General features: G+C 48.2%; 1 protein-coding gene across 4 annotated transcripts in view; it reads left to right on the forward strand.

Annotated features, from left to right (window-relative positions):
* The window catches only part of RPTOR (regulatory associated protein of MTOR complex 1), a 207657-nt gene extending 190100 nt beyond the window's left edge, over positions 1-17557 (forward strand). The window contains exons 15-35 of one of the 4 annotated variants that reach the window (XM_075279295.1): positions 359-424; positions 1167-1358; positions 1435-1575; positions 2666-2783; positions 3364-3504; positions 3623-3781; positions 4718-4836; positions 7067-7170; positions 7252-7438; positions 9022-9132; positions 9709-9814; positions 10203-10317; positions 12491-12615; positions 12729-12833; positions 12930-12980; positions 13589-13695; positions 13782-13909; positions 14394-14480; positions 14572-14688; positions 15628-15757; positions 16136-17557. In XM_075279295.1, the coding sequence (XP_075135396.1) occupies positions 359-424; positions 1167-1358; positions 1435-1575; positions 2666-2783; positions 3364-3504; positions 3623-3781; positions 4718-4836; positions 7067-7170; positions 7252-7438; positions 9022-9132; positions 9709-9814; positions 10203-10317; positions 12491-12615; positions 12729-12833; positions 12930-12980; positions 13589-13695; positions 13782-13909; positions 14394-14480; positions 14572-14688; positions 15628-15757; positions 16136-16204 (2478 nt within the window). In that variant the 3' untranslated portion in view covers positions 16205-17557. The remainder of the gene's footprint in view (positions 1-358; positions 425-1166; positions 1359-1434; positions 1576-2665; positions 2784-3363; positions 3505-3622; positions 3782-4717; positions 4837-7066; positions 7171-7251; positions 7439-9021; positions 9133-9708; positions 9815-10202; positions 10318-12490; positions 12616-12728; positions 12834-12929; positions 12981-13588; positions 13696-13781; positions 13910-14393; positions 14481-14571; positions 14689-15627; positions 15758-16135) is intronic. The other 3 variants (XM_075279297.1, XM_075279296.1, XM_075279298.1) reach the window with 3 other exon arrangements.
* The last annotated feature ends 873 nt before the right edge of the window (positions 17558-18430 follow it).

Here is an 18430-nt window from a genome sequence, read left to right on the forward strand (position 1 = left end):
AACTCCTGGATCTGCCTAGTTATACATCACGTTACTACATCAATTGTCAAGTCCAGGCCATCATCAGAGCTCCAACAAAGGGTTCACCCAGCTTTCCCAGAGTCCAGCACATCAGATCTGTCTATGCCAATGGGTTTATGTGCATCTCCATAACAGAATAGGTTGGTCATTTAGAAATCTGGGAAAGCTGGGTGATGTATATAGGATACTTTCCAGAAAGTTATACTATGTGTTCAGCTCTGAAGGCTGCAGAATTGTGAATGCAGCCCTGGAGTATACTGCCAGCTGTAACTCCGGATACATATAGTGTAATGTATTCTGCATATTGCTTCTCACTCTCTATTATTGACCCCGCCAGGCTGAGCACCGCACAATGACCGCCTTCATTCTAGCCGTCATCGTGAATAACTACACCACCGGCCAGGTATGTAGCCGTATCGGGATGCTCAGGTACAGGATTCTCAGGTGACGATGTTCACCTTGACATAGAAAAGCTATGGTTCCTTCCAGACACTTCTATCCTCTGACCTCTGAAGCTAAAGCGGCCAAGATAGGCTAACCACAGGGTGTTGGTTCCTGCTACAGCACTCCCACAGGGGAAATGAAGTATTACAAGGCACCTTTTGATATCCATAGGCTGTTTGTGTAATGTCTAGACACATTGGGTCCTCCATCTTGCTATCTTTGTGAACCAGGCAGCAATTCTTAAGCCCTGTAGGAGCTCACAGACATGTGACAATTGTGCAAGTCTTAAAGGGAACCCATAAAGCCATTGACAGGTGGGGGTTTTAGGGTCGCAAACCTTTGGACCCGACATGTCCATGCGTTACGTGATCAGGTGGATTGAGCTCCCCCACAGGTGGTTGTTGGGGTGTTCTGCTGCTAAGATGCCCGTGATCAGCTTTACAGCAGACATCCCCTTTAAATGTGTAACTTTGCAGTTACGTTGGCGGTAACTGAAACGTAATAGGCGTTCAGGACGTGATTATGAGCGATATTGAGATTTCACATTAAAACCAAGCAGCATTGTGAGTTACATCGACGCGGGTAATGAATCCGGCAGCGCAGACATCGAGTATTGATAAAAAGATCATAAACCCGTCGTGCATGTCCTATAAACCGATGGCCGCTCTCTTTAATATTGCTTTATGTCTCCACCAATCCAGGAAGCCTGTCTGCAAGGAAACTTGATTGCCATCTGCCTGGAGCAACTTAATGACCCGCACCCGCTGCTCCGCCAATGGGTCGCTATCTGCCTAGGCCGGATCTGGCAGAACTTTGACGCTGCGCGCTGGTGCGGGGTGAGAGACAGCGCCCACGAAAAGCTTTACAGCCTCCTGACTGACTCCATACCTGAGGTAAGAGGGGGGGGAACGTCTCCATCTATTACCCCCAATTCAATCTTCAGTCACTTCAATGCTCTGTAATGCTCAGGTTCGTTGCGCTGCGGTTTTCGCCCTCGGGACCTTCGTGGGGAACTCTGGGGAGAGGACGGATCACTCCACCACAATCGATCACAACGTGGCCATGATGCTGGCGCAGCTTATCAATGATGGCAGCGCAATGGTTCGCAAGGTAGGTGTGGCCATGGGGATAAAGCGGCGTTCACATTTGCGTGTTAGGCTCTGTTAAATGTGAAAGTTCATGGGTTTGGATGTTTGTTCCTCAATCACGCAAAAACGGCTGAACGGATTTGCATGACATTTCACATATACATAGAATGGAACCCGGATTAGAACATAGGCTGCTTACTATCCCCGAAAATGGCCGGGCTTCACGACCGCTACCGACGAATTTATGTTCAGTGTAGGCTAAAGGACCCAAGATGATGTCATCTCAGGTCCTTGAGCCGTTCTCGCGCTATGGTGTGGGCGGAGCTATGTAGGATGCAGGCGGGCACAGTGCGAGCTGAAGAAAATGGCGTCTCATGTGCGGGCAAAGGAGGAGAGAACATACAGCCTTGGTTTGGGAGCCCGAGGCGTAGATAGGGTGTAGCATTTCCGTGAGTACGCCGGAGGCATGGGGGGAGGATGGAAGAATGGGGAACTGGGGCAAAGTTCGGCACCATCCGTTTCGGCATCTCGCCCACAACGAGTGGTGTACACAGAGGTAAGTGGCCAAAGTCACACATGTAGCCGAGCATGGGCACAGCTGGGGCACAGCTCAGTATGCCCACCATACACACACATGTACACAAGGCGCGGGATGATGGAGGGTGAGTTGTCTGTTTGAGGTCAGGGGTGCATGGCAGATGGGGGGGCAGGGGCCTGGGGGCGCATGGGAGATGGGGGGGCGCAGGAGGTGACTTGAGGGGTGGGCCGGAGCACACCTAGGTATACTGCGCAGTTACAGGGATGTACCAGAGCCAACACAAGTCCGCAGGCACATCAGCACCAACAGCAATTGCACACATATACGCAGGTCGTCGCTGCCAACAACACACGGACGAAGTCGCGGGAAAATGCTAGTGTTTAATAGTTCTGTATTTCCCAATAAAGTGACAGACCCCATGGCAGAGACATGTATCGCACTGTATACCTTTAATGGTAGATTGCAAGTTGTGTGTCTCTACAATGGCGTACACGCGGTATACCGTAGGCGATGTACACTGCAGTCTGCACCCTTACTCCAGGGATATAACTATCACTTGTGCTCGCTCTCACAGGAGCTGGTCGTCGCTCTCAGTCACTTAGTCGTACAGTATGAAAGTAATTTCTGCACGGTGGCTCTTCAGTTCATCGAGGAAGAGAAGAATTACCATCTGCCATCTCCGGCTGCCACGGGTGAGTGTCTGCTGCCAGTTACATGTCATATGTTTTCGGGTGAATTACTAGACTGCATCTTCATGTAGTAACCAGGGAGGGGGGGAGGAATTGTAAAGAGTGTCTCTCACACTGGAGGACCCGACATGTCCTGCATTACATGGACCGCTCCGTGGACATGATGTAATGCTTCATTTCCCCAGTGGGGGTGCTGCTCTACATTTAATGCTGGTTTGCAATGCTCATGAGCTGAAGGACACCATGTGATCATCTTATTTTTGGGGGTGACGCTTTATTTTGTGTCTGGTCACCTGTCTTTCAGTGATTAGTTGGATTCTCAGGACTGGAGTGCACAAGGCCCATTATAGCCAGTGATGTCCCCCAAGACAAGTTTTTACCTTACTATCCTTTCTTCTGGTCCTCTGATGGGTCACATGATGCAGTTGTGAATGCGCCCCCTACTGATAAATCATCAAAAACCCCTTCATTCTGTTGATCGTAAGGATCCTGACATGTCAAGGCCTTGAAACCTGTGCAGACTGGGTAATAAGATATTAACTCTTACTAACCCATCTGTGATTTTTTTATTTTTTTTTTGCAGAGGCGGCTAGCCTAACCCCAGTGCGGGAAGCTCCCAGCACCCCTCGCTTAAGATCCGTCAGTTCCTACGGGAACATCCGGGCCGTCACAACCCCTCGAAACCTAAACAAGTCTTTGCAAAACCTGAGTCTGACCGAAGAAGGTAAGATGGCCGCAAGACTTCCCCACCCACTGGTTTTTTTTTTTTAGCTGGGGCTAGGGGGCCGCCATTTCCTTTGCATGCACAGATTTTTGTAGCAGTGAGGTGTTTGTTCTTTCAGGGGGTGCACCCGTAGCCTTCTCTCCAGGGAATCTCAGCACCAGCAGCAGCGCCAGCAGCACCCTGGGGAGCCCTGACAACGAGGAGTACATTTTATCCTTCGAGACCATTGACAAGATGAGACGAGTCAGCTCTTACTCCTCGCTCAATTCTCTTATAGGTAAGAGGATGTGATGGGGCCCCCCACCCCTAATATCTTCTGAAGTGTAGTACACAGTATGTTGTGTGCGCTTTTTCCACCCACGCACGTTTCCCAACATGGGATTCCCTTCCCGCCTCTTTCATGTTCTGAGGATCTGCTCCCTGATATGCGTCATGTCCTCTAAACATCCCCCTCCTCCTGTCAGACGCTCGGTTTTACCTTCATTAGGTTGTGTTCCTCTGACCCCCCCCCCCCCCCCATTTCTATCTCTCATTCTCACACACCGCACCCCCCGCTCGGTTTTTGATTCCCCTCTTTGCTGGCGTCAGTCTCTGAGTCCTCCAGGGTGCCCAACAAATAAAACATTTTCTTCAAAGGGAAGTCTTAAGAAACCTTGTGAATTTACCAGTCAGACAGGAAAGCTGCAGCGCCAACCTTTCTGCTGCCCCCTGGGGGTTGAGCGCCAAAGCGTCGGATCTCTCTCTAGTCCTCACTGGTGTCAAGGAGTACAATTAATTTATAGGCCTGAGTGACAGCAGAAGGGGAAATGTTTCTCAGCGGCCGCTTGAGGAACAAGTTATAAAATCACGGATTCATGATGTGGCCGGGCGTGCGCCATAACGCATTGGCCAGGGTCTCTATATATTTCTAGGCACTTAAAGGGAGAGAGTGTTATTCTGGCACCCTTACATCTTTCCGGCAAACCTTTTATAGCCCAACATGTGGGCTCCGTGCCATTTATGGTGCCAGGAATGGCCCCTGCTATTTGTTGGATCTATATAATGCGCTGTAATTCTTCATTTCACCTGTAGGGGAGCTGTGGGCAAAGCGGATGTTAAAATAATCTATCAATCTCTGATGTGATCGTCTTCACTTCTCCTTGTTGAACTTGAAACAGGCAGATGGCGCTATCTGCGGAGGTCTCCTCGCCTTATATACTTTCTATTCCCACAGGCGTCTCCTTCAATAGTGTATATACTCAGATATGGAGGGTTCTCCTTCACCTCGCTGCTGACCCCTATCCAGAGGCATCGGACCTGGCCATGAAAGTGCTGAACAGTATAGCATACAAGGTATTTTGTATATAGTATGTTTGTATATTGTCTGTGTATATGTATAATATATATATGGACAGGGATGAACATTACGGAAGGAATAGACCCTGTCTGGGACCCACTGTAAACAACCCTGGTGGATCTCATGAACCTCTAAAAGGGGAAGCTTTAATAATAAACCATGGCTGCTCTTTTTTTTTTTTACAAACAGCGCCACCCCAGTGTAATGGTTGTCTTGTGGTATTGCAGATCAGGCCCATTTATTTCATTGGAGCTGAGCTGCAATACCAACCACAACCCCTAGACAGATGAGGTGGTATTTCTGATACAAAGCAGCCATTTTTTTTTTCCTAATTCTGGACAGCGCCTTTAAGAAAATTTAAAACAGCAAAAAGCAAACTCAGCTTTTACCGTAAATTCCACCTTAAAGTGGTTTCTGGAACTTTAGTATTGATGGCGTATTGATAGGATAGGTTATCAATATCAGACTGGTGGGGGTCTGACTCCATACGTTGCTCACTAGCCGTCCATGGTGCTGCAGTACCGTCCACGGCCATTACACAGTGTATGGCGCTGTACCTTCAGTCAGCGGGTCTGATCTGCTGCCATAGGTCTTATAGTGATGGCCTACCCTAGGGTCTGCCTCTTTTGACTCCATGAGCTGGACCCTTAAACCTTACAAGTGATGAAAGTCTGCACGCATCATTAAAGGGATGACGTCCCATGCTGGAGCACTCTGCCCTGTCACGTTGGCAATCACTGATGATTGCAGAACATGAACCAATGATCATCTGGTGTCGTCTGGACCCCCCCAACCCCTTATCTTATAGGGCCAGCACAGAGGCTGGTGCAGTGCAGAGCATGGCGGTGACTCCTGACGTTCCGCCTCTGTATGGCGGGTTGCAGCACTTTCCCCGTATACTGTACGCAGTGGTGCAGAGCTCCTCTCCCGAGACCTGCATTGATATTCAGGAGGTATATATCTCTGTCAAACAATGGCAGCCAGCGTATATGCTGCGGGGGATTCCTGGGCTTCCTCTGCGTTGACGGAGTTGCCCTGTTTTTTTTGTTAACCCTTGAAATTCCAGTATCTTCCCCCTTTTACATTTATGACTCCCTTGCCTTCCTCCAGTGGCGCTGAATGGGTGTCTCATGGTATATGGCACTGAAAGAGTCAATGAAGGGGCGGCTTCCTATTGGCTGTGAGCTCTTCATTCATTAAACCACCCTAGGCTGGCGCTTTGCTCAGAGTAATAAAGGCGAGGGCCGTATCCATCTCCGCAATAAAAGCCGCTCCGTGGCTCATTACACCCCGTCCTTAGGTGACATTAAAAAGCCATCGCAAAGACGTTCGGGGGTCGGGTTGGTCAGGGAAATGTTCTTGCAGCGTCTCGCTTTACTGCGGTATATTCACACAAGGGATGACAACCCGTGCTTGTGTAATGAATGTGCAGCCGGTAATGAGGACTTGTCATTGCGCTTCGTGCTGCAGATTTGTTACTTTGTCTTCTAAGGATCGTGTTCTTACGGCTGATGTTTGTCATTTATCTGCCGTCGTGTGTTATACCGTAATTCTACTCTCCAGATCTGTCAGCCCTTGTCTAAGCTGGTGCGGCACTCACATCACTTGTGAAGTAGCGGTGGAGGGGGGGTATATATATATTTATGGGTAATGTAACCTTGTGAGGCTCCTGCTCATTACATAGACCGCCATATAGTCTTACAGCTTCCCCTGGTGGTGATAGAAGATCACAGGGGGTTAAAGGGGTTGTCCGGGACTATGATATTGAGCCCCACTTACTCTTCTCAGGGCAATCACATCACCAGGTTGCAGCTCAGTCCCATTCAAAATGAATGGGACCAAGCTGCAGTACCACGCACAGCCACTATACACCGTGTCTGCTGCAACAAACCCTTTAAGGACGCCAGACCTGCCACAATCAACTGATCCACTCCGGGTTGTCGTCTTCTAAGTTATATCCCGGGTGCATTACTCTTTATAGTATACTTCAGCTGCTGCAGAAGCTCTTTATAAAGACGAATTGAGAGCTTAAGGTGAATCCTTCTCAAAGACAGAGTCTTCTGCATGTGAGATATTTGCCGGCCACAATGGTAGCCACACTGCCCCCCTGTCTAGTGCTGACATCAGGAGGACCACTCTAGATATTGCACACGGTATAGCAGTATGTATGGGCAGGGTCCATGTCATTGTTACCGACTCTTATATGATCTTGTCTTCCTTTTTCAGGCCACCATGAGCACTCGTCCCCAGCGCATACTGGACGCTGCGTCCCTTACACAGTCCGCGCCTGCCAGCCCGACTAATAAAGGGATGCACATCCACCAAGTGGGGTGAGCGGATCCTTCTTCTGTACCTCTAGGGGTGCCTATACTGCTCCACAGTATGATGTGACATGTCTGATCTCTACTTAGGGGGTCGCCACCAACTCCCAGCGCCAGCAGCTCAAGTCTTACCAACGACGTCACCAAACCCGCCGTCAGTAGAGAGTTACCTTCTGCCCGACCTGCCAATGTTGGGGGGAATATTGGGGTACAATATACTCCACATTCTCACCAATTCCCACGCACCCGCAAGATGTTCGACAAAGGCCCGGATCAGGTAAGGTGTCTGTGGTGTGATTTTAGAAACCTGACAACTCTGCCCACATAAGAGACTTGACAACCCGGCCCTTCTTATAAACCAAAATGGGGGGAGCAGCTCTGGCCCTGCGGGATTTGGCACAGCCTTGTGTGCATTTATGGTCATTTATTTCAGTGGGTCAAAGATGTACGTCAGACTACCTATGCCACTTAAAGAATTAAAGGGATTTTTGAGCATTGTCAGTATGTGATCGCTGGGGGTCTGACACCCAGGACCTCCACAGATCAGCTGGTTGAAACTTCACAACAAGCGCAGTGTCGTACACTGCATAGTGGTCTTGCTTGGTATTGTAGCTCAGTCTCATTCACTTGAATGGAACTGAACTGCTGCTCTACCATGTGACTGATTTAAAGGGATTCTATTATTATAATCACATTTTTCTTGATCACAGGTAGGATTAGCCTTAAGAAAGTCTGTTCTTCTCCTACCTTTAGATGTCTTCACTGCGCCGCCATTCGGTAGAAATCCCATTTATCTTTGGTATGCAAATGACTTCACTCGCAGCACTGGGGGCGGTCCCCAGCGCTGAAACAGCACCAGGGGCATCCCTAATGCAGCGAGAGAACTCTCCAGCGCCGCCTCCATCTTCTTCAGGAACGCCCTCTCTGTGCGTCTTCTTCCGGAGCTGGGTTCAAACTTCTAGGCCTCGGGCAGAGCCGACTGTGCATGCCCACAGGCCACAAGAAAATGGCTGCTTACTTACTGTGTAAGCGGCCGTTTTCTTGTGGTCCAGGCATGTGCAGTTGTCTCTGCCCAGGGCCTAGAAGTTTAAACCCAGCTCCGGAAGAAGACGCGCAGAAAGGGCGTTCCTGAAGAAGATGGAGGCGGTGCTGGAGAGTTCTCTCGCTGCATTGGGGACACCCGTGGTACTGATTGAGTGCTGGGGACCGCCCCCAGTGCTGCGAGAGAACTCATTTGCATAAAGTAAAAAAACGGGATTTTTACCGAACGCGGAGAAGACATCTAAAGGTAGGAGAAGAATAGGCTTTCTTAAGGCTATTCCTACGTGTGATCGAGAAAAAATTTGATTTTAATCATAGGATCCCTTTAAATGCTCCCCCACTGGGGATACCGTGTGCAGTTCATGCCTGTACATACATATTTGAGATGGAGCCGCTCATCTCTCCTTCACGTGACACAGTCATACATCTCCACATGCCGGGCTGACGGCTCCCCGGGCTTCTGTAAAGCCGGCTGCTGCTCATGAATATTTGATGCGCTGCCTGCCCTGTAAATACGCGCGCTGTATGCGCACACCATATTGGGCCTGACCTGTTGTGCTGATGAACAGCATGTGCGTATTAACTGTGCAATTCCAGCGTTGTGTGCAAAGCGCAGGTCACATCTGGTGCACACTCAATGCATGTGCCGTACCTGCTGTAACTATAGAAGGGATGCCCCCTGCTTACCCGTATAGGATATTGCATCTCTTATCACCCAGCTTTCCCAGAGTCGGAATGCTAAATCTGAACAGTATTTAAATGTAAACTATATACTCAGTCTCATTGCACCCCGGGCCCTAACGTTTCACTTTCCTGCAGACCGCTGAAGATGGAGATGATGCCATTGTCCACAAGGGCTTCCTGTCCGGGTCGCTGCAGACCGGCTTCTGTGACTGGAGCGGCAAGTACTTTGCTCAGCCAGTTATGAAGGTAAGGTGTGCAACCTGGCGGGTTCGGCCTATTTAATGTATAGATATAGCAGAGCCGGGTTTGTCATTTTATACCTTTTGCTCTGGGTTTCTCTTAGAAGATACATCAAAACTGGTGCAATGTAAAAATGGAGTAGCTATTTGTGGCATCCATCAGTATACACCGCCATGTTGGAAAAAAGCAGCGACCTGATTGGTGGCCATGCCCACCCGCTGTGTTATCATCACTGCTCACGAATAAATTCAGCTCTGCTGTGTCTGCGTAGTGTATTGTGAAGAATGGAAGGAGTTCTGGCTTTGTTGAGTCACCACTTGGGGGCGCTTCATGCAGACCACTCCTGAGCTCCATCTAGTGGTGACGGTAGACAACCTGAATTTTATTTTGTGACTCCCGACTTCATCTGCTCCTATCTGCCATTTTTTTTTGGCCTGTGTTTGTACAACTAGGTCCACCATATAGAGAGTTTGCATGTTCTAGATCTGGCGTAGATCTAGAACCATCGGTCGGGATATGTTCAATGATTTCCGCTAGTTCTAGTGTGACAGGTTTGGACTGCCATTTTCTATGTGCACCCAGGTACCCGAGGAACACGATGCAGAGAGCCTGGTTCGTAAGGAGCGTGAGTGGCGCTTCCTGCGCAATGCCAAGGTCAGGAAACAAGCACAACGCCTTATCCAGAAAGGTAAGACGCCCCGGCAGACCCTTCACTGCCATTCCTTTCCTGCTGTCTGACATCCACGAGTTACATCTCCCCTCTCGTCTTGCCACGAGGACTAGATTACACCCCGAGTATTAGATTCTACTTTCCTGTGTGTCGAGATGAGATTTTAAGTGTCTGTGACTGTATTAACACGGCGCCCGTCCTGCCAAGCGCAGTTAATCTGAGCTGACAAGTGTCCAGTCCCAGATCAATATCCGTCCTCCGGCAGCCGGCTCCATGTATTAATATGTGTGTGGTGGAGAGATGCGGGGGCCGGAGGGCGCAGGCTTCGGGTCTGTGAGGAGCCAGCCGGTCCCAGTAGAAGGGATGAGTCTGCCTTCCGTAAATGCACTTGTGTCTTATTTCTCAGGCATCACCAAGTTGGACGATCAGATCTTTATTAACCGCAATCCGGGCGTCCCCTCCGTGGTGAAGTTTCATCCCTTTACTTCCTGCATCGCGGTGGCAGATAAGGACAGTATCTGGTAAGACGATGGGGTCAAGTCTTGGGGTAGGTGGGAATATTGCCCATGGAGGTTGAAGGCCAACTCGTTGCAATGGTTAAAGGGTTGGCTCGTGAACATGATCCAGTAGGTGCACATTATTAGGGCATATGGGGATAGACTACTCCTCCAAGACCTAGAATATAGAATATCTCCTGCCATGGCAGACTCCAGCCAACCATGTATTATATCATCCGAATGGCCGTCGTGAAATACTAAAGCAGACACTGGAGGTGACGCATATCAGCAGTTACTTATTGCGTTCAGTAAGTCGCTGCTGATCATTTTTGCTCACCTGACCACACTCCTGTCCTGGCTTCCCTCCACGGTCTCCTCTAGGTGGCACTACACTGGCGTCATGGTGCTCAAGAACGCCGGATGCTACATAGAGCGTCCCTGTGTCCTTCAGTGTCAGCTACAGCGCACCCTGGAGGCAGCAGCAGAGAGCGGCCCAGACGGGAGCAAAAAGTATTGGCTAAAACGGTCATATACTGCAGGTGGGCTTCAAAAAAAGGGGGTCCTATACTGTATGGGGTCCATCAAAAGGGGTCAGATATTGCAAGAGGGGCCATAAGTAAGCGATCATATACTGAAGGGGGGAGGGGCAAAAAAATGGAGGCCATATACTGTGTGTTGTACCAGTAATACCTACACAGAGGACATTATACTGATGACTGTATTCCAGGCTTCGGGCCATTTTTGATCAGATTAGTGGGGTCCCAGCACATGGACCCCCCCCCCCCCCCCCCCCCCGCATTGATAACTTGTGCTGGGTAGAAGCTCAAATGGAGTTGGGTAAAATAAGGCGCTACTTGGTCTGCCATGGATCCAGTAGGTGACGCTGCCTCATGAGACTTTTATTGAGGCATCACCCGCCTGTCCTTGTTAAACCCAAGCAGGTTAGGGTTGCGTTTAGGAGAGGCATAGTTAGTCTCTTGGACCGTGCTGTGACGGGCTGGTAGGCGGAGCTAACACTCCTAGAGCCAAGGCAGCGCCACCTACTGGATCGATAACACGCCTCCGTCCTGATGGAATTATTGGGGAACTCATAAAATTTGCAGATGATACGAAGATAGGAGGAATAGCCAACACTAGAGAGGAGAGAGAGTGTATTCAAAAGGACTTAGACACACTGGAACAATGGGCTGAGGCCAACAAAATGGTATTTAACAGGGACAAATGCAAAGTTCTACATCTGGGTAACAGAAATGTAAAAAACATATATAGTATGGGAGGAATAGAACTAAGTGATAGCATAGGGGAAAAGGACTTGGGCATAATAGTAGATCACAAATTCAACATGAGCCAACAGTGCGGTGCTGCTGCAAAAAAGGCGAATACAATTCTGGGATGTATTAAGACAAGCATTGAATCTAGATGAAGAGAGGTCATTATTCCGCTGTACTCTTCCCTGGTCAGACCACACCTGGAATACTGTGTACAGTTCTGGGCGCCTCAATTCAAGAAAGACATCGATATATTGGAGCAAGTCCAGAGAAAAGCAGCCAAAATGGTGGAAGGTCTGCAAACCATGTCCTATGAGGAGCGGCTAAAAGAACTGGGGTTGTTTAGTTTGCAGAAGAGAAGGCTGAGGGGAGATTTAATAGCAGTCTACAAATATCTGAAAGGTAGTCACAGTGCAGAGGGATCTACCCTATTCTCATTAGCACAAGGAAGTACAAGAAGCAATGGGATGAAACTAAAGGGAAAGAGATACAGATTAGACATTAGGAAAAACTTTCTGACAGTGAGGGGAGTGAGAGAGTGGAATAGGCTGCCACGGGAGGTGGTGGGCGCTCCATCAATGGAAATCTTCAAGCGGAATCTGGATAAACATATCGCTGGGATGATTTAGGAAAACCTGCACTCGCAGGGGGTTGGACCCGATGGCCCTTGAGGTCCCTTCCAACTCTACCAAAAAGAAAAAGAAAAGAAAAAAAGTCTCTGGCACTGGACATAGCACAATGCAGAAGACTCTGTCCACTCTGTAGCGGCCATGCTCTTGACTCGAGGCGGCCTCTATACAGTGGGCACTCCAGATACAGATGCCCTCTAAATGCCCATTGAAGGATTTCCCTTGCTCAGATGCCTGTCCTGTCATAATCCTCATACACTGTGTCCTCCATCTTTGTATATCTCTGTCCTTGTATTGCAGCTTCTGGGATTGGGAGAAAGGCGAGAAGCTGGATTACTTCCACAACGGTAACCCCCGATACACCCGGATTACAGCTATGGAGTATCTGAATGGACAGGACTGCTCTCTGCTGCTGACGGCCACAGGTATGGCAGGAGCTGGGGGTCATCCTCTACTGGTGCTTCAGGCCTCGGTCATGTAGAGTCACCATGACCACATCTCTACAGAACAATCAGTAATAATCCAGTTGTGCCAACAGATGATGGCGCCATACGAATATGGAAGAACTTTGCTGATGTAGAGAAGAATCCCGAGATGGTCACCGCGTGGCAGGGACTGTCCGACATGCTGCCAAGTACCCGGGGTAAGACGAGGATGGGACCATGTTCTGGGTGACTTGTGTAGGAAGTATTTAGGTGAATACTGATGTCTTTTATTTATTTTATTTTTTTCTGAAAAGCAGGCCTGGCACGACGAGTCTCCATATACCTGGACCGTAGCAAGCAAGGAGGTGAGCTGACCTTCAGTTCTCGATGTCTTGCAGACTAGGTGTGTTTTTACCACTTACTACATGGAATCGGCCCGATTGGGATCAACTCATGGGCTGAGTCTAGAATGACGTGGTTAAACTAAGGTATGGCGTGGACCCACTAAGTGCCAGGAGTGTTATCTATGCAGTCTTTGCAGGTTCCTCAGAGCCTTGATGCTGCAAGGTATAAGTACAGACTGACTATGTCTCTCCCATGTGCAACCCTAACCCTTGGGACATTGCAGGTGGTGCCTCATAACAACAGTCATAAGAGGCAGCGCCACCTACTGGATCCATGGCATAGCAGGCAGCACCTTTTACACCCTCCATTCTAACATCTACCTTGCATTTACTGCCCCTTATACATTTTAGACCTCCATTTTTGCAGCATGTAAGAAAGAAGCGAATACCAAGTTGTTATGGAGGATACAATGTCCATGTAATGTATGGGGAACCCATTCATGTTATTGGGGTTCCATGCGATGCAAGACCCCTGATATGTAGAGGCTCACACAGCCTGGTCAGTCACCGCTCTGTATATATGACCTGTGCGGCGGATACCTGGCAGTATTAATGTGCTACTTTCTCAGGAGCAGGTATGGTAGTAGACTGGGAGCAGGAGACGGGACAGCTCATCACCTCCGGGGATGTCCGTATTATCCGAATATGGGACACTGACCGAGAGATGAAAGTGCAGGTAAGTACTGACGCCATGTGAAGATGGAAGTATAAAGTATGGAGGACACAATTCTGGTTATTATAACCTTTATAATCTCTCTTTAGGACATCCCGACAGGCGCGGACAGCTGTGTGACCAGCTTGTCATGTGACTCCCACCGCTCCCTCATTGTGGCCGGTCTAGGGGATGGCTCGGTTCGTCTCTTTGACCGCAGGATGTCACAGAACGATTGGTACTGTCCTGTTTTCTGCAATTTTTTTTGCAGTTTGCAGCTTATAGATGCATCGGCCATATCAGAAGAATCGGTGCTCAGTGATGGAAATAGAATGTAAATTGTGGAAACCTATTTAAGGGGATGCTTAGAATTTAAAAATCTAGAAACGGCCCCACACCCCTCCATTGGGTTACATGTGGTATTGCAGATTGGCTCCATTGAAATAAAATGACTGTGTTGCAGTACCATAAACAACCTGTGCACAGGGGTGGTGCTGTTACTGGAAGAAAGGAGCCATGATAGTTTTCATCAAGGAACAACCCTTTAAACAGCCATACACGTTTGAGGCCCATCCCTCTATTTGGTGTTGCATCAGTAGTTGTTAACTGGGTTCAAACTGCAAAACCAGTGACAGCCTGTGGGCTAGAGTGGCGCTGCACATTGCTGTTCATTGTGACTATATTGATGCTGTTATCTAAGAAACCCCTCCCTGTTTTTTCAGCCGTGTCATGACGTATCGTGAGCACACTGCTTGGGTGGTAAAAACCCATCTTCAAAAAGAGATGGACGGAAACATCCTGAGTGTCAGGTACCAAGTGTACATATATATATATATATTCTTATATCTTAGTTACACCTGATGTCTCCTCTATATAACTCTCTATCTTCTCCATACACAGCGTCAACGGCGACGTCCGATACTTCGACCCTCGGATGCCTGAATCAGTGAACACGCTACAGATTGTCAAAGGCCTGACGGCGCTCGACTACCATCCACAGGCCAACTTATTTGCTTGGTACATTGTCTGTGCATGGCCCGGCAATGCTTGTCAGTCTCGTGGTTTCCTCTATTATACCAGTCTTGTAGTCTCTTCTGTTGTGGTTTCCTCTTTTGTGTCAGTCTCAGTGTAATCTGTTACCCCATTCTTATGGTTTCCTTTGTTACCCCATTCGTATGGTTTCCTCTTTTGTGTCTCGTGGTTTCCTTTTTACTTTTGCTTTCCTCTCTTCCTTAACTCTTATGGTTTCCTCCCTTGTGTCAGACTTGTAGTTTCCTCTTTTATACTAGTTTGATTGCTTCCTCTTTGCTTTTCTTTCTCTCTACCCCATTTTTATGGTTTCCTCTTTTGTGTCTCAGGGTTTCCTCTTTGCTTTTGCTTCCCTCTTACCCCTTTTTCGTGGTTTCCTCTATGCTTTCCTCTCTTTACCCTATTCTTATGGTTTCTTCTTTTGTGTCTCAGGATTTCCTCTTTGCTTTTGCTTCTCTCTTACCCCTTTCTTATGGTTTCTTCTCTATTTTTGGTTTCCTATTTGTGTATCAGGGTTTCCCCTTTCTTATGGTCTCCTCTCTGTTTTTTGCTTCCTCTTTTGTGCCTCAGGGTTTCTCCTTGCTTATAGTCTCCTCTCTGTTTTTGGTGTCCTCTTTTGTGTCTGAGTTTCTCCTTTCTTATGGTCTCCTCTCTGTTTTTGGTTTCCTCTTTTGTGTCTCAGGGTTTCTCCTTTCTTATGGTCTCCTCTCTGTTTTTGGTTTCCTCTTTTGTGTCTCAGGGTTTCTCCTTTCTTATGGTCTCCTCTCTGTTTTTGGTTTCCTCTTTTGTGTCTCAGGGTTTCTCCTTTTTTATGGTCTCCTCTCTGTTTTTGGTTCCTTTTTTATGTCTCATGGTTTCCTCTTTGCTTCCCTCTGTTTCTCCTGCTCTCTTTACCCCATTCTTATGGTTTCCTCTCTTCTTTTCCAGCGGTTCTATGAACCAGTTTATTGCTATTCACAACGGTAGCGGAGAGTTGATAAGTAACATCAAATACTACGATGGATTCATGGGCCAAAGAATTGGAGCCATCAGCTGCTTGGCTTTCCATCCGCACTGGGTAAGTGTCTCTAGTCTGCCCATAGCTCGTGGAGTCCGAGAACTGCTCTTAGTAGTCACATACTTTCTGGTCATTATCTCTATAGTTAGATCAACATGTTGTATTTTAGCCTTTGTATAATATCCTAGAGGGATTCATTGTATCGCTCTGGTTCTGAGCTCTAATAGCGTTGAGTTTAGCCTCTTTTTGCCCCTATAGCCCAGCCTATATAGGTGGAGGTGGTGGGCTTGTAGATAGTGGAGAAGCCTGTCCGTGAAAGTCGAGCTTGATAGCAAACCGTCCTGACCTCCTACATAAGAAGGAACCTTACAGAACATGGCTGCATTGTTACCATCATCTTATCTAATGATATCCTTTCCTACTTTATCTCCCCCGTAGCCTCACCTCGCTGTCGGCAGTAACGATTACTACATGTCTATATATTCGGTGGAGAAGCGAGTGAGATAGCCACTGGACGAGAACGGCCTCTTTGGCTTCCTCTCGTCATCTTCCTATATTTTGGACAAGAACCTTGACCTTGTGTGATGGTGACATCGAATGCTGCTTCTTAGAACCTGAAGACCTCTCTGAATGGAATAAGTTCATGAACCAATGACCGAACTCTACAAAGGTCCCCCGTCTCCCCCCGTCTCCTCCTCATGATTATTTTGTTTTGATGATTTTTTATTTTAAAGCCAATCGGAGCGGGGGACCTCCTATATCTCTATATGACCACTTTGGCGTAGTCGGCAGGATTATTTTAACCTATTGTCTGCTTTGAGTTCTTACTCGTCCTGCTGCTGTCACGGCTCATCCGGGACGTGCTCTTGCTTCCATTTTCAGGGCACCTGGGTAGTGGTAATGAATCGGTAAAGGGGTTGACAAGTTGGTCTCGGCGCCCCCTCCCCCTGCGCGCACACGGCCTCTGTGATCAAGGAGGCTTTAACCAAACCAGCAGTTTTGTGGAAGTCGCCGCAGCTGACGTCACTTATCTAAGAGCTCCCTTTTATCTTTGTAAGTCATTTTTACAGGGGGGGGGGGTCAAAGGATCGACGAAGGTATTTTATCACTTACGGGGAGGTAAGTCGTCGTCCGTTCACATCTGACCAGAAGCTATCCACTATAGTAATGGGAGCGTTAAAGAGTAAGACACATTTTAGGACTGTTGGTGTTATATTAACACGGTGCAGAGAGTCCTCGGAGTCCATTTTAACTACAGATCCTTCCGCGCAGCCTGGGGTGGGTGTTTTAGAACGCCGAGGGATGACCGTACAGCGTCGGGGCCCAGTATCGGACACATTATTAATCCATTTTTTGGCGAAGTCAGATTTTTTTAACCTCCTATATACCACAATTAGCTTCCGGAGCTTTGGCTCGGTCCCTCCGACACACCCCAGTCACGTTGCACTTTGTCACCAGTTCCTTTTTTTTTTTTTTTGTTCCCCTCCCCCCAGACTGGGCTTTTGTTGTTTACACAGTTTTAACTAAAATCTCTGGTTTTTAAGAAAAAAAATCAAAAAAGGGACGGTTTTCCAGCGTCCACAGGAATGTGCGTTGGGTCGAATCGATGAAGTGACTTACTCCCGGCATGTGGAACGTGGTTGCGGTGGTGCAGTGACTGGGAGTGACCTCTATAGTATAGACACAGGTATATTCTTCTTCGATCCGTGTATCGTGAGTAGGACAATATCCGGTATTCGCCTATTTAATTTGACACCAGGAGAAGCGGAGAGGAGGCCGCGTCCTATAGGAATGTGTGGGGTTATAGGAAGGAACGTTCAATAAATATTACTAAAACCAGGGAAACGCCTTCCTGCCTCTTTTGTCTGGGAGATGAGCGAAGAACGGCGAAATTCAGTCTCTTTCATTCTGCTGTATGGCGGCCCCGAGGCAAGCGAACGGGGGATACAATGGGAGACGCATTGTATTATATGGAAAGTGCCGCCGACTCGTTGCCAAGGAGACCCTGAAAATTTAATTAAATAGAAACTTTGCACAAAAGCCTCGCTCCATTGATATAGGTGGCGGCCATGCTCCCATTACCGGGATTTTGCAGACTATCAATGTTAACCGCTCCAAGTACCCATCGCCGTCTTCAAGTCAACGCAGTCCTTGGGATTCCTCAATGGCAACTATTTCATTGCAGCTTTGTACGTGAATGCAGACGACATTACTGACTCCATATTCCGAGTTCCAGACCCTCTACATAGACAATTAATGATAGGGAACCAGTCAGCAAGTTTGTGGACGCTAAACCCGCCTGCCTGTCCTTATGCTTTGGTGGTTGTGTGCCAAATCTGTCAACTCTAGGGTTCTTTACATACTTACCACGAGATAGTCCACGACCCGATCTTATGGTGCTGACGGTGCATGCGCATGTCTTCGATAAAACCAATGCGCGCAAGCGCAGAAAAAAAGGTAAGCAGATTTATTTTGATGATGTTGTTACCTGTCTTTGATAAGCCCATGCACAGCGACACTCTGAGGTTTACAGACCTAGCCTTCACCAGCTCATTGCGCATGCGCCGGGGTATTCTGTCAGTATTAGGTTTGGGCTGAACAGACAGGGTATTAAACAGGTTTAGGACCATAAACCACTGGTGCATAAGGGCTGTGCCCGAACCTGCTGACAGTGTCCCTTTCAATGTTAAATTCTGACTGCCTGCAGTCACCACTAGAGGGAGCTCACTGCAT

Source organism: Leptodactylus fuscus, chromosome 6 (genome assembly GCF_031893055.1).
Source record: "Leptodactylus fuscus isolate aLepFus1 chromosome 6, aLepFus1.hap2, whole genome shotgun sequence".
In the NCBI taxonomy this organism is placed as follows: domain Eukaryota; kingdom Metazoa; phylum Chordata; class Amphibia; order Anura; family Leptodactylidae; genus Leptodactylus; species Leptodactylus fuscus.